At 39.8% G+C, this 25,532-nt stretch overlaps 3 protein-coding genes across 4 annotated transcripts; 1 reads left to right on the top strand and 2 right to left on the bottom strand.

The window, feature by feature from the left end:
- Positions 1–892: 892 nt before the first annotated feature.
- LOC110963384 (ankyrin repeat domain-containing protein 13C-like) lies at positions 893–16,504 on the bottom strand. The gene is made up of 13 exons (XM_022211732.2): positions 15,649–16,504; positions 15,471–15,512; positions 14,447–14,551; positions 11,189–11,274; positions 10,860–10,905; positions 10,539–10,605; positions 10,225–10,369; positions 9,997–10,128; positions 7,731–7,892; positions 7,551–7,630; positions 7,310–7,408; positions 2,485–2,585; positions 893–2,385 (listed from the first exon to the last, which is right to left on the bottom strand). The coding sequence occupies exons 1-13, from the start codon at positions 16,019–16,021 to the stop codon at positions 2,255–2,257; spliced, it is 1,569 nt and encodes a 522-aa protein (XP_022067424.1). The 5' UTR covers positions 16,022–16,504; the 3' UTR covers positions 893–2,254.
- A 45-nt stretch (positions 16,505–16,549) lies between these two features.
- znf830 (zinc finger protein 830) lies at positions 16,550–18,347 on the top strand. Its single transcript, XM_022211735.2, has one exon. It carries the CDS (start codon positions 16,668–16,670, stop codon positions 17,700–17,702), a length of 1,035 nt encoding a protein of 344 aa, XP_022067427.1. The 5' UTR covers positions 16,550–16,667; the 3' UTR covers positions 17,703–18,347.
- efcab14 (EF-hand calcium binding domain 14) lies at positions 17,925–24,867 on the bottom strand. 2 transcript variants are annotated; one of them, XM_022211734.2, is made up of 9 exons: positions 24,139–24,867; positions 23,072–23,217; positions 22,814–22,959; positions 22,187–22,285; positions 21,998–22,105; positions 20,339–20,491; positions 20,142–20,250; positions 19,923–20,054; positions 17,925–19,507 (listed from the first exon to the last, which is right to left on the bottom strand). In XM_022211734.2, the coding sequence occupies exons 1-9, from the start codon at positions 24,312–24,314 to the stop codon at positions 19,329–19,331; spliced, it is 1,248 nt and encodes a 415-aa protein (XP_022067426.1). In that variant the 5' UTR covers positions 24,315–24,867; the 3' UTR covers positions 17,925–19,328. The 2 variants fall into 2 exon arrangements, with proteins under 2 accessions (XP_022067426.1, XP_022067425.1); XM_022211733.2 differs by having other exon boundaries at positions 23,072–23,220; positions 24,139–24,866.
- Between the last annotated feature and the right edge of the window lie 665 nt (positions 24,868–25,532).

A 25,532-nucleotide genomic window follows, 5' to 3' on the forward strand; every position in this document is an offset into this window, starting at 1 on the left:
TGGAGTGCCATTGAAGATCTGGCCACGTAGTAGGGTCGTTTTCCCATGAAAACAGAGGAATTTGGTACGGACATGACTGCAAACCAACCAGTTCTAATTTTTCTTGAAAACTGCGCGGTTTCGGCGGTCAAATCGCGGTTGCTAATGACTTTGTTGCCCCCTCTTTTAATGGCGGCGTGCGTTGCTAAGGAAGGTATGGTCACGTGTCCCAGACTCTGACGTCATTGCGAAAAGGTCTGAAACAACGTGTATTGTTTTAGAATAGAATAGAATGGAATAGAATAGAATAGAATGCTTTACTTGTCTTTATACACATATAACGTAGCCTGTAACGGAGTTATTGACAACTCTTGTGGTGTATACTGCACCGATTAAAAAAAACCAATAAATAATAATATTTTTTTGCAAAAACCATATGCGATTTTTTTCGCCTGTATTTTTATTATATATTATACATATTATATATTTTCGGAAAGGTCTCGACAAGCCCGACGCATCTGTGAGGTGTTTGTGTGTGTTTGAGAGTGTGAATGTCCGTGGTAGACGAGTCATTTTTGTGTGCGATTTTGTGTTTGTGCATGTCGGTGTATGTGTGTGTGTGTGGACATGTCGGCCCTCGTACGTGATCGAGCGCTGCGCGCTCGACTTGTCATTTTTGTGTGTTTGAGTGTGTGAATGTCCGTGGTCGAGCGCTGCGCGCTCAACTAGTCGTTGTGTAGGTTACCAGGGGCTCGGGCCTAATAATCCTATATTTCCACAGAGCACTTATGCTTATTGCCCTGAAACATCAACAACGGCCCAATAAACCCAAACATATTACAGTGATAGATTACCCAGTATAGCAAAATGTGTGTTGGTTCAGAGATTTGCCCACCGATCACTAGAAGCCTCATAGAAGAGAGTCTTTTTATTATACTTGCACAAAGTCAGGTGAAACATGATGCTGGTGCTTTATTTAAAGGGATGTGAAGTAGGTATGGTTGCAGTACATATTAGCTGAAGCCAGATACAACTCAGTGATCATATTTTTTTCCCTATCTGGACAGTCAAGATATCCAGCAATATCAACTTCACAGCTTTGTTTCCTCTCCTTGGATTTATTTATGTATATTTATATTTAAAAAATGAAAATTATAGGCAGACTACCATCATGGAGAGAAATTCAAAAAAGCACTAAAAGGTGTTTCAAAGTGTTAGTGTTATAATTTTCAGTTTTTCCTCGATCTAAATACCAGTGAGTCTGCGGGTAATATAAGAAACGCTCAGAGAATATAGCTTAAAGATGCATGTGATCCAGGAGGCCAACACAGCCATAGCATGCCTTAAATATACATAGTATCAGTGCAGTATTAAACTAAGAACAGTTTACCTGATATCCCATCTGGGTTCTCCCACAACAAACGTACATAGAACAATCCTCGATAATAGTACAATTATTCACTCACACTGAGTACAGAGTTCATACTATCACGACAAACATGGAGACAGCCGAGAGGTAACATGAGCTAACCTGAAAATACAGGAGACTGCGTCCTGCACAGGGGAAAAGGCTTGGATATTGAACTGTTAAGAATGTGTTTTTATGCTAAATCTTGTCCCAGCTGGTTAAAAACATTCTTAAGTACTGGAAATGTATTGCTACACAGTGTTACTCCTTTGAGTTTATATATATATTTATATATATATATAGTACATAATATAGAAATGAATATTAAGCTCAGTTTGAGGATATAGCTATATTGGTGATTCTTTTCGTTGTGAAATACAGATGAGACGTGAATTATTTACAGATGACTGTGCCAGTGCAGTTTCAAGAATAAGAATTCAGTTATCAGTCCTTTGAGATGACGAGACAGTAGATATCAAAATAGTGGCGATGAAGAGTCCGGGCTTTGTCGTTTGACAGCTTTCACAGTAGAGAACAGCGGCACAGAGCGGCGGGTTTAACTGCTCAGATGGTGTACAGCGAGTACAATGAAAGCTATCACTCATTTCACAAGAACGACTGCCGATACGCATCTATATGCGAGATGGTGCTCTGTAGCATCTGTTTGCATTGATTTGCTTTGGATCCATCAGCGAAATGAACGGTGGCCGATCAATAAGACCAGCGCCCCTCTACCCCACCCCTCTTTTTTTCCTTTTTTAACGGCTAATATACACACAGAATAAAACAACACAGGATTCCTCTTTTCTGCTCCTGCTCTACCCAACTCGCTTGTCATTTCCCGTTTGTGTCAGATGTGTTTACAGGTCAGAGGTCCGGGAAGCGACTGGGATCTTCTTTGTATTCAGCAGGGATGAAGAAAATAGAATCTTCAAATTCGTCGTAGCGGAATTCCTGAAAGGTGACAGTAGCTGTGATGGTGGGGAAGACGGGGATGTCTGCGAGGCACAAAACAAAAGAAAGTATGTTATTTTGTGATCGCCCTCTTGAAGCTCACTGAGTCACAGAAACACAGTGGCAGGTCGATTCACACATACCGAGTTTGACTGGAAACCCAGGTGGAAGTTTCATCTGTACAAACTCTCTGAGTTTGTTGAAGTGCTTGAACGGGGCGATGACTTCCAACACGTTTAGTAACCTGGAGGCAGAGGAAAGTAAGAAAGCAGTTTCCTTTCAGTCTGTTCTTTGCCAAATGTTCCTGTCAGGTAGAGGCAAACTACAAAATCTAAAACAGAACAAATTGGAGATGAGACTTTGAAAGGAGATTAACTGAAATTTGAGATCTTGAATGAATAAGGGGTCCTCATACAAACTCCAGCCCCTCTCTCTCTCTCCCCTTGCTCCTGAACAGAACTATAAACATGCAGTAAAAACACGTGGCATAAACATTGACAGTTTCTGATGATCTAAATTGAGTATTCGGAGGCTGTGTGACCACATCGAGCTCTTTTCGAAGCATCAACATCACCATATGTACAGTATAATTTAAGGAAAACGTTGAGATCCCTGTATGCACAGCTACACTCAGGAACATTAGCATCAGCTTTAGAGACTGGGAGGTTTAGTGCTACTCCAGCGGAGGACAGACTGTTTGCTGTGTAATTTAGAATGAGGTTCATTTTATGTTTTACTGCCCTGTATACGAGGATATCATGGAGGTGCTTTTCAGTAAGATGTCCTCTGTTTATTTTGACTTCTTTTGGTTGGATGACCATGAAAAACTTGAGTTATGTTTAGAAGAGGAACCTGTTTCATGGCAGATTTTCTTTGCCAGACCTGGCATAAAAGGCAACATATTTTGTTTGAGAGCGGAGCAGCAGAATACTGTGTGTTTTGGATGTACTGCTGCAATGCTAGTATATGGTATCTATGAGGGTTGGGCACGCTTGTGTGAATTACATGAAAATAAAGAAATCAATCAATCTTTTTTTCAATCGTCTCTAATGATGAGAGAGCGTATGCATCCTCCTCGAGAAAGTGCTGCACCCAGTGTCGATTTTCTGACCACTTCACCGGTTTTGTGCGGCCATTCAGAGCTTCGGGCTGAAAATCTCTGAACTTTTCAAAAAGGCACTAGTGTCATTAATATGGCTCTTTTTCAAGCACACAAACTATAGAGAGGGTAACTCATCGTCATCATCCTGGGAACCAAAAACTATGATCACGGTTATCAATAAATGGCTGTCAGAGTGGTGATATTGTTGTCACAGAAATACAACCCACACAGAGTAACAGAAATAACCGTCCTGGTGGAACACGGGCAGACATCTACGGTGTATTGTACATATATAGTATAGTACGGGTGTATTATACATTTATAGTACAGTACAGGTGTATTGTACATTTATAGTACAGCACAGAGGTATTCAACTAAAACCCAAAGCCATGGGGACCCCACATGTGTTTAGCTGGTAATGCAGAAATCTAATAAATATGTTTATATGTTTGGTCCGTTTAAACTGCTGGTACCGCAGCTAATAGAACACAAATAAGAAAACTGATCAGTTTATAACAAAGAATATTCAATCAGTAACATTAGTTTCACTTTGATTTGGCCACAAACTGAAGTTATTTGCTTCATTCTGAGACAGTGTCAGGCTTACATATAGTTCAATACAATATCATGTTTGAATATATGAAGTTTGACAGTTTTATTGTTCAGTCGTCTGTCATCAACAATCAGCTGCATTATTCGGTAAAATAAACACATTTCGCACGATTAACAGTTCTCCACCAGCATTCCCATCTTACAAAATTTCCAGTCACAGTATTTTTACTGTGATGGACTTGTATGTTCCTCCTTGTTCTCCATTAAAACAACCTGTTGACTGAAGCAGCTGAACTCCATCGGTTCATTTTGTGCAGAAAACGAATCAAGTGATGCATTAAATGCTCCTGTTTGTGAGAATGAGTTTGAAGCAGAAAGTCTGAGCTAAAGAAAGCGGAAAACCACCTCCATACCTGTTAACTCTGACGGAAGTTTTAGTTTTTGTTGAGCCGATTTACACAAAGAAAGTCTGACTATGTCGAACTGCCTTTGTAGTTCAGTCCTCTGATCTGCTAAATGCCGAAGAAGGTGCACCAGTTAAAACAGAAGCGTCCCATCAAATGTAAAATCCCTTTTAGTTTATTGATTATAGGCCCGGGTCTGTATAGGATGAAGTCTGGGTCCAGACTCAGATCACGGTCCACCAGTTAGTGACCTGGGGTCTAATATGTAGTGGATTCAATGAAGCCTCGGGTCAGAGAATTTTGCCTTGAGGAATTTTAGTAATCAAATTACTCTAATAGCTCAAGGAATCATTTCAGCCCTAATGGACACATAAGGTTCAGATTTAGTTGTAACTCAACAGTCCAGTGCTAAATGAACAATGGGATTCACTTTTTGTAATAATTCCAGCTCATACTGGCTTATTTCTATTTTGATTTCAATGTTAAAAGTATGGTCTTTTTTCTACCAAAGCTTTCCTTAATTTCATCTGTTCCTGTTTTCTGGGACGGTTTCCCTCCTAAGCTGCACTGGGAAGATACTATTAAAAGGCATATGACTTTGGAAAATACTTTGTCTGAGTGAGACTGATGAAGCCTCCTGCCAGCTTCAAATAGACTATTGAATTCCTTTTAATACAGGCCCATGATTGTGGATTTTGTGGCCAGTATGAAAAGAACAATATATTTATGGTGAGCTGTTTTTGTATTTTCAGTGAATTAGCATTTATTAAAAGCCCTCCTACCTTAATACTGACCTTCTATATTACTTTTCTATGTGAGCAGTGGAGTCAATATCACACTGGATTCAAATTGCTGTCAAAAATGCAGGGAATTCAGAGGAAATAATACATACTTTTAATACAGCATTACAATGTTTGATTTGATCTTATCTCTCAGAAGGATTGTTTTGGTTACACTGGAAACAGATACATCTCCAGGTTGGGAACCAAAGGAACAAATGAATTATTGATATCTTGAGATCTCAGATTGAACAGAGGTTTTCAATTCTAGTCTTCAGGGTCCAGACAAACAGTGGTTTCCCATTACACTGTCAGTACACTTACTGTAACTCTACATCTCACTTGCCAAAAAAAAAAAAAAAAAGTCTCGACATAAAAGGGGAGGAGAGTGAAAATCATCAGGACCAAGACCGAGACTTGAGATGACGTAAGCCGCTATTAAATAAAATAATTTCTGCTCTCTTTTTGGTGATTATGGCATATATGGCATTATAAAGGCAGCCACTACAACATATTTGTAACATTACAAAACACAAAATGTGAAGGAGAAAAATTACATTAAAAAGCCATTAGCCACATAAAGGGTGGGGTTTTATTGCTGGGACCATTAAGGTTCATTCAGCAGTGGAGATAAAGCAATTTACTTGCTTTACTATGTCCCAGTAATATTCTACTACACTGTCTGTAATCCATTATAGACAAAAACCAAAGCATATCCCACATGAATTCTACCTCTACAACTACTCAGTGTACTGAAAAACTGCCCTTTTCTCAAAGCTTATCAGTTCTCTGTGAACTCTTTTATATGTGATCATGAGTCAGGAAAACTGCAAATAGATTCAAAACTTAGATTAAAAAAGCAATTTGTTTGTTTCTTTTCTGTATATTACAACCAGAAAAATATACAGAAATATTTCTTTATTCCAAAATTATCTGCTCCCAGCTTTGAAAATACAAGAAATTGATGATTTAGTTTGGTATTTCTAAGGTGTGAAAAAATGTGTTTGGGATTTGGATGTTGTTATCTCTGGCTTAAGGGGCAATTTTTACTATTATTTGACATGAAATAGTGATATATAAAATCAATAAAGAGAATAATCTTTTCTATGATACAATATGTAGTAGGTAAAGCTCCGCTCCAAGAAAAATCCAAAAAAAGAGACGATATCAGATCTTTCTTTTACTATGAAATGATCTGAGTTAGTCGTCCCTGCAGAGGAAAGTAACTGAATTCTTAATTCATATGCAAGTTAGAATATTCCCCTGAATGTCCCCCTCTGATCAAGTCTGATTAGAAGTCATTACAGCTTAAAGCAGTGTTGTGATTTACACTTTATCCATTTACATTCAGGTCAATCAGATTTCAGCACCAAGAAGTCTTTTGCAAAGCTTCAAATAAACAGAATGTAACTAAAATGTTCTGTGCAGAATTTACACGCTCATAGCCATTAATAACCAAATTAATTTAAAACCGTTTTATGGCGCTTATCCAGGTTGTTTGGACCCTTGTTTGTGTTGTATCTACTCTCAGATGTGGACTGTTTTGGATAAAAGCACCTGCTAAATTAAACTGTAAAATTGTAGAAAAAACATCCTTTATTATCAATGTTTTATGTTTTTGTAAAAATAAATATCATCGGTAGATTTTTTTTTTTAAACTCTGAAATATTTATATACAAGTTACACAATGTGAATCTTTAAAGCTTTGTATTTGCTGAGCTCTAATATCCAAGTTTATATTTATTCCCTTGGTTTAAACCATTAAGCCAAAAGGTTGCAGGTGCCTCAGTAAGGCAGAACTACAAGTGAACGAGAATCAAGTAGGATTTATTCTCCAAACAACCCAAGCACAGTCAACAATGTGGTCTAGCTAAGTCAAAAAAATTATGCAAAACACAAAAAAATTTTTTGTCACATTGTGGAGCAGTTGGTTATTAAATCTTCTGATCAGCGATTCCCCTGCTCTACCAGGTAAGCCCCTCTGTCTACCTCGCCCAATTATCTGATCTGAATTATTTCATCTCTACAGTACCCTTTTCTAACATCTCATGAGTATCCTAGTGTATTCACCCAGGATCAATCTGCACAGAAAGCTTTGTAAATAGATCTAAGGATGAAGGGGTGTACTTACGACTCGATGCCTAGAGGGAAATCCTGGCTCATAGCTACAGTAGCTTTGAAGTTCTTCTTGCTTTCCTTACACACAAGCTCTCTGCCGAGATGAGGAGGCCTGAGGGCGCGAAGAGACAAAGACAAAAACACGAAGACGCATTTCACTCTCAGAACGTAGACAGATTCTCTTGGAGTTGCCCTCAATAAATTGCTAATTATGGCGAGAACTGATGAAATCGTAGAAAACACGAGGCGCTTACTTTCCGTGCTCTGCAGTTATGTACTCTTCCCAAGAAATTGTGTTGGGGGCTGGAGCTGTGAGGGACTGTCTTCTCACAGGCTGGGGACAGGAAAATACCTGTCAGTCATCCAGTTTTCAAATAGCGCTACTTTTTACCGCTGGTGGATGAAGCCAGCACACTGGATTCTCTCTTTCTCACCTCAAAGTTCTGCTCACTGATGCTGCCTCCTTTACTCAAACTCTCCATGATGGCTTTGTTCCTCAAGATGTCTTCTTCACTCAGGTGCTCTCGCCTTTTCCTCGACTCGAGCACGAGACCGTTCACTGCATAGAAATCAGCCAGGAAGTTCCCAACCCTCTCCTGTACAGAAAACAAACAGATGTTGGTATTTCAGCGTGCTCAGCAGGGATTTTTTTTCCAGACATTCTGCAGACCATCTAAAATGTGCCAAGAAGAAGCCTGAGGGTGGGACTGTACAGTACTAGGGGCTAAACATTTTCTAATTCTTCAAGCATCAATATTCAAGTCAAATCAGAGGAAAGCAAAACTTGTTATTCTGCAACAATTAAAGTAAAACATCTAGAATACTTGGAATGTGCTGCACAGGCTGCATGGAGAGACAAAATAGGGCTCAGGATCAGTCTCAGGGCTTACATGATAAATATACACAAAATGACATCTTTCCCCTCTCTAATACTTGATTGTGCTTTTGCTTCTCCGCGATTAAACAAACAACAACAAATCAGTCTGTAAGTTAACAATAACCCCAGTCTTTTCTGCAGCTGTTCTCAAATGTTGAGACATGTGGAAGACCACAGGGAAACTATCAAGTGGTGCTAATTGAAATAAATATGATTTATCTGGGGAAAATAAACCAACAGCAGTCGTCTGATGCCATCGTGCCGATCACAATCCTTCATTTTGAGTCAGTGAAATTCTCTCTGGCACATTTTTTTGGCTTCTAAAGAAGGATGTGACAGAAAAAGCTCATAAAGAACACTGTTTAAGTGAAAGCAGCCCCACTTTACTGAGTTGCAAACAGACAGGAGTCCATTTTAAGGGGATAAGGATGAGAACCACAGCTCTAAACAACCAGCTGACTAATTTACTTTAATTGTTGGAGACATGTGGCTGCTTAGATGAACATGATGTGAGTGAGGACAGATTGTGATTAATAAACAATCTGAAACATCTTTGAATTACTAATCAAAGCCCTGTGAACTTGAAATGCTGACTTCTAAAAGAAATTTTTATGTGATGTTTAGATTACTCTGCCAACAAACGCAGTGGAGTTATGCGACAACTGGTGTACGTTTGTCCGTCTGTCTTTCTGTCTGTGCACGACATTACTCAAAAATGGACAAACGGATTTGGATGAAATTTCAAGGGAAGGTCAGAAATGACACAAGGACCAAGTGAGTAGATTTCAGCAGTGATGTGGCTTATAGTCTGGATCCACAGATTTGTTAAAGATTCCTGTATCACTGCTAGATAGCAGCACGACGTCACTGTAACTATGACTACAAGTGAACACTACGTCAACTGCCTGCTGATGACCACATGATTGCGATTCTACTAAAAATTGACTGCTGCGACTTATCAGGACGTATCTGTCGGAAATGATACAAGGAAGAATTGACTAAATTGTGGGGCTGTTTCCGAGTCCCATCAATTCCCGAAACCCACTACATATTTCGGTCATGTGATTAGGTGTCTGCAAATAATGTACACATGCATAACACACAGCTGTGCTCAGAACAAGGTCATTGTGTTTGTGGGTACATCTATATTAAATGACCACATTCTATAGTGCCGTGATTTCTGTCATATTTTTTTTTTAAGATTTCAGCCGTCAGAAATGATACAACCACTAAGCAGCCTTAGCGGAGTACTGCACTCTGAGGGCTTTTCTTGTTCCCACTTTGTTAACGACTTTTTATTGTTTGACTATTTTGCTATTATATTCTGCACTGTGACCATGTTTTTCTTCATTAGTTATTTTGGTGCAATTTCTTGTGAAAAAGGTTGATTAAATACAACCTTTTTTCCACAGATATTTTGGTATCTCACCCCAGAGAAACAACAAGTGAAATTGATACCTGAAAAACATGGATGCATTCTATTTAGTTCTACCAATGGTGCGGCTCTGTTGTTGCACTTGTTGGCTCACTAATGCAGCCCAGTCAAAATAAGTCAAAGCAATAACCCGATTTGTTAAAGTGGTGTTTCTTATTTGAATTCAAAAGACTACGTACGAGCCTGTACATACCGTGTTTTACTTTCTTTACTCTCCCTGTTAGCTTTGTTCAACCTGTCAGTGCAGGATGATACCTTTTTATTATGATTAGGAGGAAACCAAAGCTTCAAGTTCTGCTTTAAACCCTGAAAACTTTAGAAAGTTCTTCACCATGAAGTAGTCAAGTTACATTTACTTGTTATGGGCAGCATAATGCCACAGCCTTACTGTTTTATCCTCTCTGAAGAGCCAGCCAATCTGACTACGAGAGAAAGTGATGGACTTTGTGGACAGAGTGGCAGAGTAGACGTCGCTGCTCATCAGAATATCCACCTCTTCTTCAGTCTCCATCTCTGACTCCTTGGGCCAAAATAATGGCAGTTAGTTCTCGACATTTATATTAAAACCGCTGATGACACAATGTGAAACAGAAGCCTGGTCGTACCACTCACTTACCTCGTGGTGTATTCTTTGGTACACTTTCGCTTCGTTGTCCAGAACAACAAAGGACTGGGAAGGCGCAGCATCGCCGTTGAAAATGAAGCTAAGATCTCCGCGTTGACATTTCATATCAGTGAAGTCAATGAGAGTGGTGTCGAGTCTAAATCAAGAGAGAGGATAGAGCACGTGTAAAGACTGTTGCGTCCTACTTTTTAGATCTAAAAGAAGTTCTTGACCTAAATATCAACCACTTGCTGCATTAAACACTCAGTGAATTAGATTTTCTCACAGGCACAGCAACAGCCTCAATCTAGTATTTAACATCTTACCTGATATTGATGCCCTGTTTGTAGATTTTACAGGCATCCGATGGCAGCATCCGGGACAGCAAAGGCACTACAACAAAGAGGAGTCGAATGAATTAAATTTCAGGTGATGAACAAATACTTCCAACTTTGTGTTTTGCAACAACAGAAGGAAAAGACAGATTTATCTGAAATAAGTTTTTAGAAAAAGTAACACATCACCCATCCAGCAATTTTGAAGCAGTTGAAATGAAAGCTGGTGTTACAAACTATCATATGCTGTGATAGTGTTTCAAAATATGGAGTATACACAACCTTTATGTTTGTGTGAAAATGAAAACTCACCCCAGCTCTGAAAATCCCAATGCAGCTCCAGATAGAAGTCACCAAGCTGCACAAAAACATACAACATGTGTGACTAAATGATTTAACTTATACATCATAATTTTGGAGGTCTGAAAAAGTATAGCACAGCAAGGATTTAAAATTATCCATATCAGCAGTTAATATGCATCCTCAAGGACAGGCAGTAGTCTCTTATGCAAATCTCTGCCTGCAGACATTTTCAAAATAAAATGGACTGCATATTAAATGATGCAGAATGACAGCACTGGCGAACTTGAATTTGGTGTGGCAGTAAAGTCTGTGTCAGTGAAACCAGCTGTGGTGCTCACCTCTCTGAGAGCTTTCAGTAATTTTGGCCTCTTATCTTCCACACTCTCTCTTGACTGCTGCTTTAACTTCCGCAGTATTGCTGTGACTGAGGAAAGAGAACAGGAATGAATCATAAGACTCGGCAGCACACGTTAGCACGGGGAAGATGCTGAGTATATTCACTGTTTTAGGGTATGTGGTCCAATTCTTTTTTTTGCAACTCTTTGCACTCTAGAGCAGTGGTTCTCAACCCTGTTCCTCAGGACCCACTGTCCTGCATGTTTTAGATGCTTCCCTGCTCCAACACACCTGACTCAAATGATCAGCTCGTCATCAGGCTTCTGCAGAGGCTTGATAACGAGCTGATCATTTGAGTCAGGTGTGTTGGAGCAGGGAAGCATCTAAAACATGCAGGACAGTGGGTCCTGAGGAACGGGGTTGAGAACCACTGCTCTAGAGGAACCTTAGAAAGTGTAATAGTTCATTTTAGCTTCTCAGAGATGCAAACGTATCTGCATACTTGTATGAAGGAAAGTGACAAGAACTTGCAAGGCTGAAATGTCAAGATATATCCGAGATGATTTAAAAAGGTGAGGACTGAAAAGTTAATTTTTTAACTGTGAAATGTCTTCTTCTCTATGTGGAGATCTATACAGTCTATTTCAATTTAACCTAACAATTCAGACACTAAATGTTACTTTGTGTGTATAAAGTATTGCATTTCTTACCACCAAAAAAAATCAATAAATAAAAAAATTATCTTACTTATATGTTTATCACTGCTATCAGAGTTAAAGGTGAAATAGAGCTAACATCTCTATGACAACGTTAGCTACTGACCATTACAGGCATCATAAAAAAAGTCTGAAAGGCAGCTGTGTTGGAATATATTAGATTGTACAGATTTGCTTTAAAAAGCAGACTGACTGTATCTCATTATCATATATTTGAAACTCAGAAATATCAATATTGGCAACAGCTCAGTCTTTGTTGGCCACTCTCTCTTTCCAGCATCTCTGAATGACCTATTTGTGCTGAGGGAGAGATGAGTGCTAAAGTATGCATATATTTCACAGCCAGTCCAGTGAATCGTGGCACACAGCGCAGAGCACATTTATGCTCACATTTTCATAGTGTTATGTATCAAACACAAGGAATAATCCCTTCTCTGCTTCAGCTTAATTTAGAAGAAACATATTTCATAACGCTGCACATGCAACAGCAGCAGTGACAGGATCAGCTGAGCTCATGGAGTGCATGTCTCTCTCTCTCTCACGAACTGACCACAGACCCATTAATGATGTCAGTAAATCAGTATAGCTCATATGTACCCTGGTTTTCTCAGCAAGGGAAAAAATTGGACTGTGACTGAGCAGAAGTGCTGACCAGGCCCTCGATGCACTCGGGCAGTTCGTCATTGCACACGCAGACAACGAAAGAGAGAACTGCTAACGCAATGTGCACATGTGTAAAAGTGACGACCGTTGACAAGACTGCAGTGTTTGGTGGAAAGCTTTAACACACACACACACACACACACACACACACACACACACACACACACACACACACACACACACACACACACACACACACACACACACACACACACACACACACACACACACACACACACACACACACACACACACACACACACACACACACGGCATTAAGGAAACCTTGTTCGCCATTTGTCGTTCCCGCATCTGTGTGCTGCGTGTAATTTAACCAAAGACCTAAATCTAAATACCATACTGTGGCACTGGAATATGACTTTCTTTGCATGTCCTTGCTGATGGTGTGAACGTACCCAGCCCCCTCTCTGCCCCCCTGCCGCCTATTCACCCTTGTGAGTGATATGACCTTCTCAAAGCAAAGCTCCTGGTCCCAGTCCCAAGCCAGCCTGCCACAGCGGGCACAAAGAGCCGAGACGCATACTAAAAAGGCTGAGGGTCGCTTCTCAAACTACCGGGGCTCACAATCTCCATCGCAGGCTGTGCAAGAAAAGGATGCTGATAATTCACAGCCATATTATCTATTCTGCCAAAAGCAACAACTAGAAACTGTCAGCTCAGCACAGTTAAAAAAAACAAACCCTGATATCAATTATTTAGTATTCCCTCCCTTTACTACACACTTTATCTTTCCTTTATCTTCAGTGAACTATGCTACATTAACACCAACCCTCAAACAAGGACAGAGCAGTGAAATCATGCCAAAAGCATTAGCTGGCACCTTTCACATGTCATCTGAATCATTTCAGTGGATGGAAAATCTAAAAGCAGTGGCGTCATTAAGCAGGCCAGTGACCAGGCTGTAAGCTCAGAGCTTCCTAACACTAAGCCATCACTCAGGCTGCATTCCAGCCCATCTGGATGACAAGTGCTCAGAGAAAATCCCCCACCTTTAGCCTTTTAGCTGGACTGACCAGATAGCAGTCTTTAAACAATGAAATGATTTGTTAAAAGTCCTTCTGGCTCCGTTTTCCCATAACCTCCAACACTACTTAAATCCTTTGCCTTTCACCACACATCGTGATAACCATAGACAGTATTTTGAACATCATTCGTAATAATATTAAAAAGTGTCAGCAATATCTGCATTTTAACAATAACATGTAATTTGTGCTGTATTCCAGTTTATGACTTAAAAACTATGAGCTGCTCTAGTTTCTATGTGGTGCTGAGATGTTCTCTGCACCGTGACCGGAGATCATCTGTGATCAACATAACTAGTTCAGGCTCCCAAAAGTCAGCAGAAAATATGTGGCAAAAAAAATCCACCCAAAACCTGTCCACAGGTATCAGGGAACACTTTATACTGTTCAGTCCCAGGAAATGCTTCCGCAAAGCACTGAATTTAAACAGATGTAAATTAACAGATATATTTAAACAGAAAAAATAAATATAATTTCATTTTTAGTAAGAAAAAATATTTTACCATTCAGATGGTAACCCAAAAAGTAAAGAATTCAGCCAATTCCAATCCTTCCTGAACACACTGAAACCATCAAGTTGACATTTAGCAATACCACTACAGTATGAGCATTCAAATTGACTTCCATTCCAGTTGTCACAATGACTGACTAACCCACAAATAGTGACTAAAGCCATCATAAATCTATAAAGCCATCACACAGGCAGCGCTCAGCCTAAATGTCAAAACGTTGACGGTGCATGATTGCAGGTGTGTCACTGAGATTGCCATAAACACCTCTGAATATGAAAAACTGAGGACAACACACTGCTATTCTGAACATTGTTGACTTCACTTACTCATTTGCCTGTCACCGTAGCTGATGGCTTCTGCTAGAGGACTCCATCCCTGTGCATTTTTTATCTTTACAGGTGCATTATGGGCCAGTAGAAGGAGAGCACACTCTGAAAAAAGAAACAGCACAAGTCTTCAGAGACAAATATGACCGTGAGTACATTAGTGGATATTTTTTGTCCTGTCACCACTTTTCAGTTTGTTGACGTTTGGAGTAGCTATTACAAGTATAGAACATATATTGCCATTTTAATATTAACTTAGGAACACCATCCAGAAAAAGATTTTGATGTTTTAACAGACTACTAAACTTCATCTATAGATAAACTTAGCACTGAAATGCTGTGCACTGTGTAGATGCTCAATCATCGAGGTCATTCTAATCCTTGGCACTTCAGTAAAAAGCCACTGGACTTTTCTTTTAGATTCTTGAAGACGTATCATCTCTCACCCAGCAGGCTGGATGAACTAAGGATTGAGGAAGCCTCTTGGCTGATAGGTGAAACATTTTCAAGAACCTAAAAGAGAAGTCCATCTGCTTTTTACTGAACTATGAATGTGCTGAGAATTTATTACGGACAATAAATTAATTTAATTAATTTTTCTACACAATTAGAATGTATAAATGCCTTTGTGCTCATAAATTGCTGTATGTAAGTCTATGCATGATTTGTCACAGCCTTATTACTATGTTACATCAAGATTATGTTATTATTATCGCTGTAGAGGTCAGATATGACATGATAAGAGCAGCAGGACTATAGAGGTTATTGCAAAATGGGAAGGACAGTGAGTAGTGCTTTCAAAAGGGCCTTTAATGGGGATACAAATAAAACTACATGATGACAGATGCAAAGCCATGAAGCACAGCAGATTTAGTTACATTTCCCAGCCTCAAACAAATAGTGAGAGATTACCTTTTGAGAGGCTTTTTGTTCATTTTGGATAATCTTATGCATTGCAATAGGCTGTTAAAATTTTTTAAAAAACAGGTTCACCACATTTTACTATGCTGTTGTTCAACTTTACCTTTGTGGCCCAGCATCACAGCCAGGTGAAGAGGTGTGTTTCCTAGAGAAAGAAACCCATTAGACATAATTATTAACATCGATATTTTAACAAACACAATCAGTAACACAGGTAGTGTGAACACTTAATCTGATTACTTCACAAAAAATCAGATAATAGCAAAGTAACAAGAACATACCATGCACATCTTTCTGAGAGATGCTATGGGTCCTGATGAGAGAGGAGAGCCGACGCACATCTCCCTTGAACACGCATTCATGAACAGGAAACTCCAAGTCCTCACTTGTCAGAATTATTGGGTTCTTGTTGTTGTCATTGACAATGGTGCCGATTGATGAATTACCATTTATGTTGTTTGCATTAAGCTGCTGTTGCTGCTGCAGCACCGAGGTTTTGACTGATTTCTGAAAAGCCTTGTTGGACTTGAAAAGGTTACTGGTACCGTTAGGAATAGTCCCGTTGGAGGTCTCATCGTACGAGTCCATTATCTCGTCATTTTTGTTTGGTTTGTTGTGATCCTTTCGCATGGTGCGTATTTTCTCACCTGTCATGGTGACTACCGTACGTTAACAGACGCACTATTTACTAGGCTACGGGATGGTGAAGATTGGTATAAATATGAAGCTAGTCAGCATTAGCAAAATACCGAAAATATTATTTTAGTTGAGTTCGTAATATATTTAAGACGACACCGATGCTTTCTAGTCGCTAGTTGTTCTCTGTTGTTTAAATAACGCTGCACCTGCTGTCCGGCTCCAAGCCAACATTAGCTCCCAGCAAACGTTAGCTAGCTAGCCCACAATAAAAATGAATATGGTGGGTGCGGCGATGGAAACAGAAATTAATGCTAAACATAACAGAAAACACGCATACACTAAATCAACGTACAGTTAAGAAAGAAAACGAACAACAAACGGCTACATCGTTGTTTCTTCTACCGCCCCTTGGATACACGTTTAGAAATGGTATCGATTCAGCTTGCTTTGCGGCAAAATTCAGACGGACTGGGAGGTACAATAAGCCAGCTGAGCTAACATCTCTGCTAGCGCAGCTAGCAAATAGGTCGAAAGTCTCGCGAGATTATTCAACAACCCTCTCCAGTTTGAACGCGAGTTCATAGTTAAGTCATCTTTATGAGACACACGAGCTTCAGAGTTGAAGGAGCTAGCAGGCTAACGAGCTGCGTTGTTTGCTAAAATGGCAACTTCCAAGAAGGGGAAGAAAGTAGTAAATCAAGAGGAACTTCGACGGTTGATGAGAGAAAAACAAAGACAAACGACAGACAAGAAGCGCGTCGAGTCTCCTTTTGCTAAGTACAACAGTCTGGGGCACCTCAACTGCGTTCTGTGCAATGTGCAGGTAAAGTCCGACCTGCTTTGGCCGGCTCATGTTCTGGGAAAACAGCACAAAGAAAAAGTTGCCGAGCTGAAAGGAGGGAAGAGTCAAGCAGTGGTGCAACCGAGTCAACCGGTGAAGAGGAAAGCGGCGGACAACGAGGACGTTAATGGAAAGAAGGCGAAACCAGCGGTAGTCGCAGGTCAGTCTGGATCGGGGCTGCCAGGAGATTTCTTTGAGAAGCCCAGCGAAAAGGCTGCTGTCTCTACCCAGAAGTCTGCAGGACTGAGTCTGTTGGCTGGAGTTTATGATGAGGATTCTGATGACGATGGTACCGAACAGGCAGGTGAGGCAAGAACCACAAATCCCTCTCCACAGAAGGCTGAAGCTGCAGGACTACCAGCTGATTTCTTTGACAGCTCCATCCCTTCCACACCTGCAATCTCCCATTCGGGATCAATCATCAAGGCGGAGGCGCAGGAGAAGATCCCTGAAAGAAAAGACAACACAGCCGAGGCGTTACCTGAGGGTTTCTTCGATGATCCAGTGAGAGATGCCAAAGTGCGCAATGTCGACGCACCTAAGGATCAAATGGACAAGGAATGGGAGGAATTTCAAAAGGAGATACGGCAGGTGAACACTAAATCTGAGGCCATCGTGGCAGAGGAAGACGAGGAAGGGCGCCTTGAACGTCAGATTGACGAAATTGATGAACAGATTGAGTGTTACAAGAGAGTGGAACTGCTAAGAGACAAGCGGGATGTGGTCAAAAGCAAGCCTCTGTCCAGAAAGGAGGACCACATGGAGACTGATGAGGGCATGGACGAGGAAGAGGATGAAGAGGAGTTGCTTGGACTGTTGTCCCGGGACTGGAGGGCGAAAGGGGCTTTGGCCTAAGTTCCTCCACATTACTGATGAAAAACGTTCTTAAAGAGGGGTTCTTTAGTGCAGTTCTGGCAGCACTACGAGATTTGTTAATGTTTGTTAAAATGTCTTTTTGTATACCTCAGACTGGATTGGACACAACTGCAACATTCTACCATAATCAGACATTGTAAAGTGCCACTGGAAAAGACTGTTTCTCAGTTCATGACTTAAAAACACAAGGGAGACCACAAATCAGACTTTTAACTGTTTATTCATTGGTGCTCAAACAAAAAGACATTCATAAAATCTCTCATATACAGTAGCAGCATGGACCCAGAATCTACGTGATGGTGGCCAAAGCCGTTACATTTCAAGCTCAACTAACCATTGTCCTGCAAAAACAAACAGTTGACTATGTTAAATTCATAAATAATTTTTTCATGTTACATGGAAAGCAACATGCAAAGCACAACAGAATTATTTAAAAAATGTAAAATGTTGATTAAGACCGTAAAGCAAATCTTTACCAACCTGACCCCCTTCACAATATAATTGGTTGAGAACACACTGCAATGTTTTTTTTTACAGAATACAACAAAGTCTGAATATGAGAAATTTGTTATGTAAATACACCATTATTATGCCATTTAAATGGAATAAAAGGAATCAAGTAGAGAGTGGTGGTCAGTGCTTCTTATACTACCTGTTACATATTGTGAGTTTAGTGTGCCTTCTCCCCACTGCAACCCGAAACAAGCAATATCGAAGTCATTTTGTTATTGCTACATATGCCTCATGAGTTACCACTTCAAACTTCTTTCTGAGTGATTCAAAGTGTTCATAGCCCTTCAAATCTGCAAAACATCAAGAAAAGAAACTACAGATAAATGTACAGATGGACTAAATACAAGATTCAAAATTGCAACCTACTAAAGACAAACAAGGAAAACACTGAACGAAAAGAGAAACCAAATGTTAGATTTAGCTTAGAAAAGAGCATACAAAAGTTTTTACTCTTACGCTCACTTGTGTATTTCAGATAAGTTAGGAAACTGTCTAAAAACAAAACCAAATCTTGACAATAACTGTTTCTAGTAGTCATTTGTAAACATTCATAAAATTCTATCTCAAGTCCTATAAATAAGGTTTAGGTGAGTTGTACCACTTGTGAGTTGACGTGTGGGGACATTTTCAACAGACAAACAGTTAAAGCTTCCACTGAAGCTAAACGTTCAAAAATGGTGCACTAAATGAGACAGGCGGTCAAAAGAAAAATAAAACAAGAATACACGAATACAGCAAGTTTAAGATTGGGATTGGAGAATGGGATTCAAAAGTAATTCACAACACTTTTTTTGCATGGGATGTTCATATAAACTGAAAACTTTAATAAAACAAGAGCTGGATATTCTAGGTACAGATACTCATGGATTACTGTTAAAATTTAAGCGATGCTTTGTGGCTGACGTTATGCTGAGATGGACCAGGACAGAGGGAGTGAGTAGGGGGGGCATGCCAGCGCCACTTTTTCCACAATCAGTATGATAAATATTCAGTTCACAAAAGTGCAGCAAATACAGAAAAGGGCCAGGAATCCCGAACTCCCAGACCCTGCTGGGTTAACAGTAATGTTCACTGCCGTCAGCAATGATGTGCTCACAAACCTAAAGCGGCTATCAGTTCCACCAGGGAATACCTCTGGTCCCCGTCTTTGTCGAAGCACAGCATGGCGTGATTACTGGAAATTGATTCTCCAAATACTTCCCTCAGGACCTGGTTGGTCAATCCGAGTGAATCACGTCCAACACCCTTCTCCTGGAAGATGTCCTCCAAATCTGTAAAAAGAATGTCAAACAGAAACATAATTTAAAAACAAATATACACATACAGTCATTTGTTTTCCTGACAAGAGTTTGTCTCCTAGCTTTATTTAGACAGGATTGGATATATTCTAGTTTACCCACCAGCACCTCTAAAGCTCATTATTTAAGAACCTATACTGTTGAATCAATATTAAAACATGTTAAAAAAATAAAAATAGGTACTTATGTGCACAGCTGTTTGTTGGCTGAAAGGAATACCTTCCTCAAGTGTTATCATTGTGATGTTTCCAGGCAACAAGCAGAGACTTATTTTATTATATCCTAGAATTAATCTTCTTATCTACCTCTGCAAGAAAGCCAATGTGTGTATTTTAAAAAATGTCAAGCTAATCGCTATGATACTAAACTGTGTAGTAGTAGTGCGCACCTTGTACAGAAGTGACACCAGGTAAGAACAGCCTCTTTGGACATCTCGTCTTGACATGTCTCTTAGAGCGGTTTGGAGTTAAGAAACGAGGACGTCGGCTTGTCTGTGGCTCGGTCAGTGGTGAGGATACCTCTGTCAAAAATAAAAGGGAGATAAAAATTAAAATGCAACACAAGGAAAAGAAATTACTGTGATAAACTGATGTATCTTATACTGTACCGCGAACACTCCCAGGTGCTGCTTCTGTTGTGGGAGCTTCTTTTACCATCTCAGTTGTTGAACTGTCACCGCTGACTGCCAATTGAGCTGCTGCCTCATTGTTGTTCGACTGTAAAGCAGAAGATAAAATGCAGTCTGGGCTTAGCACAACGCCACATAAACTCAAAATGCAAAGTGTGAAGCCTCATTTTACTCACGCTTTGTTTTGACCGGTTCTCTAAAGAGGCCACTCTTTGATGAAGATCTGCGACTGTAGAGAGGAGGATGTGGATCTGCTCATCGGTCCATGTGTGGTGCTGTTCCTCTGTCTTGTTGACCTCGCTCATGGCTTTTCTCAGGTCTGTTATGTCCTTCAATATAATAAATACGTGTGAAACAATTTGCAGTTGACCCTTACATCAAGACTTATAGGCATTCACTTTCTTTTAAAAATGCACACACAGGATCTACTATTCTGGTAGGTTTGGGTGATAAACGACAAATAGTGGCCCTAAGTTATGCAAGTTCAATTTACAATGTAACTCATAAGACTGTGGAGATCTCAGCCAGCTAGCAACTCATCACTGACCATGTAATTACTAAGGCCAAAGTTTAAGAAATACATGTAAGTGTATAATTATATGGTGATCTCATTTCCCCATCCTGTAGTGCTTGTGAAAAATAAAGTGGAGAAAACATTCTGCAGTTGTCTCAGATATTTGACCTAGTTTTACTCAGCAAACTCAAGCATCTAAGCTCCCAAAATAGATTGGCACTTGTTTCATGTATTATGAATGAAAACCCAAGGCAAGGATCCAAGAAATGACAGGATCTTCTTAACCCTGCGATTCCTTCAACGTAAGCCTGGCAAGAAGTGCAACAGCATGGATAGGTTGACAAACAAACAAATTAATCTGGCAGTGGCAAAGTTCATCACAGCGTCTAGTTTGGATTCATGCCATAGTTAAGTGGATCAACTAACATTTCATCCTTTGAATCATCTTGGTCACATGATTGGATAAATTCGCTTTAATTCTAAGCGAGACAAATGTGTAACTTTACCACTGCTGCTAGGAACTGAGAAAACAGGAACACCAAGGTATTTAACCTATTCATTTAAGCACAATGTGCTGCTAACTTGTTTTCTGTACACACCCGCCTCCATACATCCATGCATAAATAATAAACGTGCAAAGCAGCCTCCAGCAGTACTTGCAGTGAGCATTGAGATGTGAATAACAAAAAGACAAGCTTTCAAACAGCATCAGTGAAATCTGACTTTGACTCATAAAAAATACTTCAGCTTTGCTCATTTGAAATATCACAGTTTGAAGCCCTATACTATTCATGAAAAAGCACAGCTTGTGATTCCTCTGTGAGGTTTGTCAGCTTTCCAAAACACTATATTAACACTTCAGTAGCTTAACATACATTTTAAAAAAAATGTTGTGACAGAAAAGCCTATTCTTTCTGATATGTCTGCCTTTCACAGCAGACAGCAGCAGGGGTTTTCCTGCCTACAGGAGTTTTTGGCACCCCCCCAGAGATTGGTTTTAGCCAGTGCAAAAGGAAAATCACCCACGCTTGAAGGATAAGAACCAAAAAATGCACTCTCCATTCATTCTGAGAAATAAATAGATAATATGCAAACACACACTATGCAAAACATAAAAAACTAAAAGTGACATAACAGCTAAATGTTTAAATGCATGTTTTTAGTGCAATGACAATTATAATTCTAAACAGAAAGAATTAATAAACTTTTACAAGCAAGAGCAAAAAAAGAAACCGTGTTTAGGGAACAGGACTTTTAGATTTGCAAGCCATGGCATGCTATTTAATCTCAACTATTAAAACTGTCAAAGTCTTAAACTTACCATTGTCTCCTTCAAGTCGTCATCTTTCTTCTGATTTTCAAGGGCAGTTTGCATAGTCTTCACATCATGTTGTACACTTGTTAGTGTGCTTCCAATTGTAGCGACACTCTGGAAAATAAAAATATGTATGAGGTCAATTCCAGAGATCAGGACAAGTCATCTTATAATTCCAATTTATTAAGGCGTCACCTTTTGAAGCTCTTCAACAGTTGTGGGTAGGCTGATTAAATCAGCAGCTGATTTCAAGTTGGCCTTTAAATGGTTTACAGCAGAGTCTAGCAAACTGATCTGCAGGAGTAAAATGACATAAAGCATTCAGTTACACTTGCAAGACAGAGTTTCCAAACTATACTCTAATTTATTAGGTGCACCAAGCTAAAATTCCTGTAATCTAATACAACAGTTCTACAATAAATCCACCTACGTGAAGGTCGTAATGTTCAGGTTTTGTTTTAACTGCTTTGACTCAACTGGACGTGGGGTTTTTGAAGTGTATTGAATTATGCTAACAGGTCTTTCTGTTGTATTGAATTCATTTGTGCCAGTGATCCTGAGGAACAGAAACACCACTCTGAGCAAACAAATATACTTCGACAGCACCACAAACCACATCCTCCAAAATGGCCCTACTGTTGAAACGCTGACACAGTTTCGTTGTAGCGTTTCAACTGAACATCATAATGCTTATCATGGCAGATGGTTTTTTCACAGCTGTTGTATTAGGCTGCATTTATCTCAACTAGTTGTATCTAATAAATCTGAGTGTATATGATTGTTTTATTTGAACAAAATCTCAAAGCAGACACGAAAACTGACCTTTCGGTTCATTTCTGTTAGGTTAGACCAGAGATTGCTCAGCCCCTTGCCCCCATTCTCAATGTCGTCAAGCTTCTTCTCCTCGTTTTTCAGGTCCTCACTTAATTTGGGTATTTCACTGGAGGACGTCTTCTGGCTGGATTCCACTGTAACAAAAACATTGCTAAATGTTAATACTAATGTGACTGGCTAACTTGTCCAAAGGGTAGTGCGTGCTTTATGACCATCATTAGGTGACAGTTTGTGTGTGAGTCTTACTGCTGTGCAGCTTTTCTTTCAGCGAGTCCAGATCTTCTTTCAGAGCAATCTGCATCCATATGAGTCCAGCACAGGCCATTACACAGGCAGCTAGTATGATGAACAAAAACAAGGGATAGCACACATTGCAGCACTGCGTGTAGCTTCTTCTGTAAAGACAAGAAACGGTAACATTAGACGTTATAACTGCACAGCCTGCTTTATTATTGATGAAGGAGATATTTTCAGAAGGCTGTATGCCATGTCTTGGGAATTATGAAGATGGCTTATATGCAACTCTGCTTTTAAATATGGGTTGCTAAAGCGTACACTATCAAATTATACTCAAGCAGAAAAATTTGTCCTATATAAAGCATCAGAAAATAAAATAATAGAATAAACAAGAATGTCCGATCACCTTCTTAGTGTGCAGGTCCGTGATAGTACTAAATTTTAGGTAATGTGTGTTGGAAATCAGTCTATCCTACAATTAAAGAAACCAACAGAATATGTGTAAGGCTATTTCCGCCCAGTTCTTTTGATGGAGTAGTCAGGAGACTTCTTCTTAAAATCAAAAGTATTTATTACAGCAAAATTGAATGTGCGATATGGAGCTCTGGGCCTGAATCCTCTGTCCCTAACCAACAACAAGTGTTCAGTCGATTTTGTCTCAGGGAATATGATATGGGAATATGATCTTGAAAAACAACTTTGATCCAAAATTGATGATTCTGAAATGTAATGTCTTTGAAACTTAAGAGTTTAACATTCTTCAGTACATTGGGAGAAGAACGAGGAAACAGTATGTACTGTACTTCGAGTGTGTTGGCAGCCAAACCAAGTGATTATCAAAATATTTGCTAATGACTCAAAACAAGAAAAATACACCGGAAGTACACACACATAATTAAACTGAATTAATGACTGATGCTAAGTTGCGCTTTGGTCTTTAACTTCTAACGACTTCACATTTCTTTGGTAACTGAACAACAATTCAGTGCAATACATAATGACGTTAAACACGTAACATGTACCTGTCCATAATGTCTTTTACAAAACAGCAACACGTTAATACATTGATCACTCACTTTCCAAAGTTAGCTCCGCTGTTAAGGTTGTTGAAGTCGTCATCGTCCGAGCTAGAGTCGGACTCGGAGTCCGGCGGCTCGGTTCGGAGAAGTCGGTGACCGGAGCCCTTTTTGGTCTTCTTTCTCTTGCTATCTCCGAGACCGATCAACGCGTTCAGCTCCTTCCTCTTCTTCATTTTCTTTTGAGGGGTCAGCGAACCCGCTGAGCCCGATTTAAACCCGACTAAATCCAATGTTTTGTCCAGTTTGGTGGATGTTGTCGTTTATGTAGCGGCTAAGCTAACTTAACGTTCTCCTGCTAGCTTGAATATCAACCACGCTATGGTGCAAACGGAAACAAACACATCGGACTTTACCGACTGGTTGCCTTGTTGACATATACACCAAACGTATAATAATGTTTAGCAGCTGGTCGGCATGGCGTTACCGTCACAAAATAGCTTCTCTAAGACAACTTTTTGTACTAGCTGCCGGGTTATCACGTACGTGAGCTAACTCAGCTAGCATCGGATTCCTTGCTAACGTTTGCTAACAGTGTACGGCCGTCGTTACTGTGCTATCACATCGTCTCGGCGAGGTTTGAAATTACCTGTTCAGACGTCACTCATTTTGGAAACGCAACACAAACTCTTTAAATAGATCAATAAAGCCTGGCTATAACATAACCAAAGAATGCGGCACTATTTCCAAAGATTTGTTCTGCTGTCTGTATTGTTTAGGCAGGGCGTCCAAGTAACCTCACAGCTGATTGGTGCAAAGAGCAGCTACAACTTCCTCTGCTCCTGTTTGACAGGGAGCAACAAGGAGCACAACACCGCCTGCCCCCAACAGGCAGCTGCACTGCCGCTCTCCAAAGTCAGGAAACAAATACTGGTAAGTACAATTAGAAGAAGAAAAAAAAAGCAGAAAATCGGATGGAGATAGCAGAAGCACATGTTCGGTGTAACTTGGTTTCGAGTATGGCACGGACTCCTGCCGAGCAGCCGTGCAAAAGATAGCATCTGAAACAGGGATGCGAAAGATGTGGTTACGTCGCTAAATTAGCTTAGTTTAAGTCTGTATTTAGAATTCAAAGTTAGTATATGAACATTTTAGCATTTTACCACGTTATAGTGTAATTTCTTATGTCCTGATGTTTCTCATGAAAAGTGCAATTCACAGCTGTAAAAGAATAAAACTTTTCCTTTACGCACATGTTATCACATCATCACACATTGTCAACCTCCAGTTATTGTTGCCCAAAAATAAGATCAAGTGCTTAAAACCGTATGCTCGTTTGTTCTAAATAAGTTAATATTTTTTGTTAGATAGAAGGACTTAACTATTAATCATGTAAATTCAGCAGTCATGTTTATTGTTATTTCTTAGATATTTTTCCTCCACATGATGATTTG

Source organism: Acanthochromis polyacanthus, chromosome 9 (genome assembly GCF_021347895.1).
Source record: "Acanthochromis polyacanthus isolate Apoly-LR-REF ecotype Palm Island chromosome 9, KAUST_Apoly_ChrSc, whole genome shotgun sequence".
NCBI classification, from domain to species: domain Eukaryota; kingdom Metazoa; phylum Chordata; class Actinopteri; family Pomacentridae; genus Acanthochromis; species Acanthochromis polyacanthus.

Excerpts from the sequence above, each read along its gene's own strand:
- LOC110963384 (XM_022211732.2), bottom strand. The coding sequence starts at position 16,021 with ATGACAGGTGAGAAAATACGCACCATGCGAAAGGATCACAACAAACCA. Across the intron at positions 10,606-10,859 it reads TTGGGATTTTCAGAGCTGGG|TGCCTTTGCTGTCCCGGATG; the intron begins GTGAGTTTTCAT and ends TCTTTGTTGTAG. Across the intron at positions 7,409-7,550 it reads ATAACTGCAGAGCACGGAAA|GCCTCCTCATCTCGGCAGAG; the intron begins GTAAGCGCCTCG and ends TCGCGCCCTCAG.
- znf830 (XM_022211735.2), top strand. The coding sequence starts at position 16,668 with ATGGCAACTTCCAAGAAGGGGAAGAAAGTAGTAAATCAAGAGGAACTT.
- efcab14 (XM_022211733.2), bottom strand. The coding sequence starts at position 24,314 with ATGAAGAAGAGGAAGGAGCTGAACGCGTTGATCGGTCTCGGAGATAGC. Across the intron at positions 22,106-22,186 it reads CTGTTGAAGAGCTTCAAAAG|AGTGTCGCTACAATTGGAAG; the intron begins GTGACGCCTTAA and ends TTTATTTTCCAG. Across the intron at positions 19,508-19,922 it reads TGGTGTCACTTCTGTACAAG|ATTTGGAGGACATCTTCCAG; the intron begins GTGCGCACTACT and ends TTCTTTTTACAG.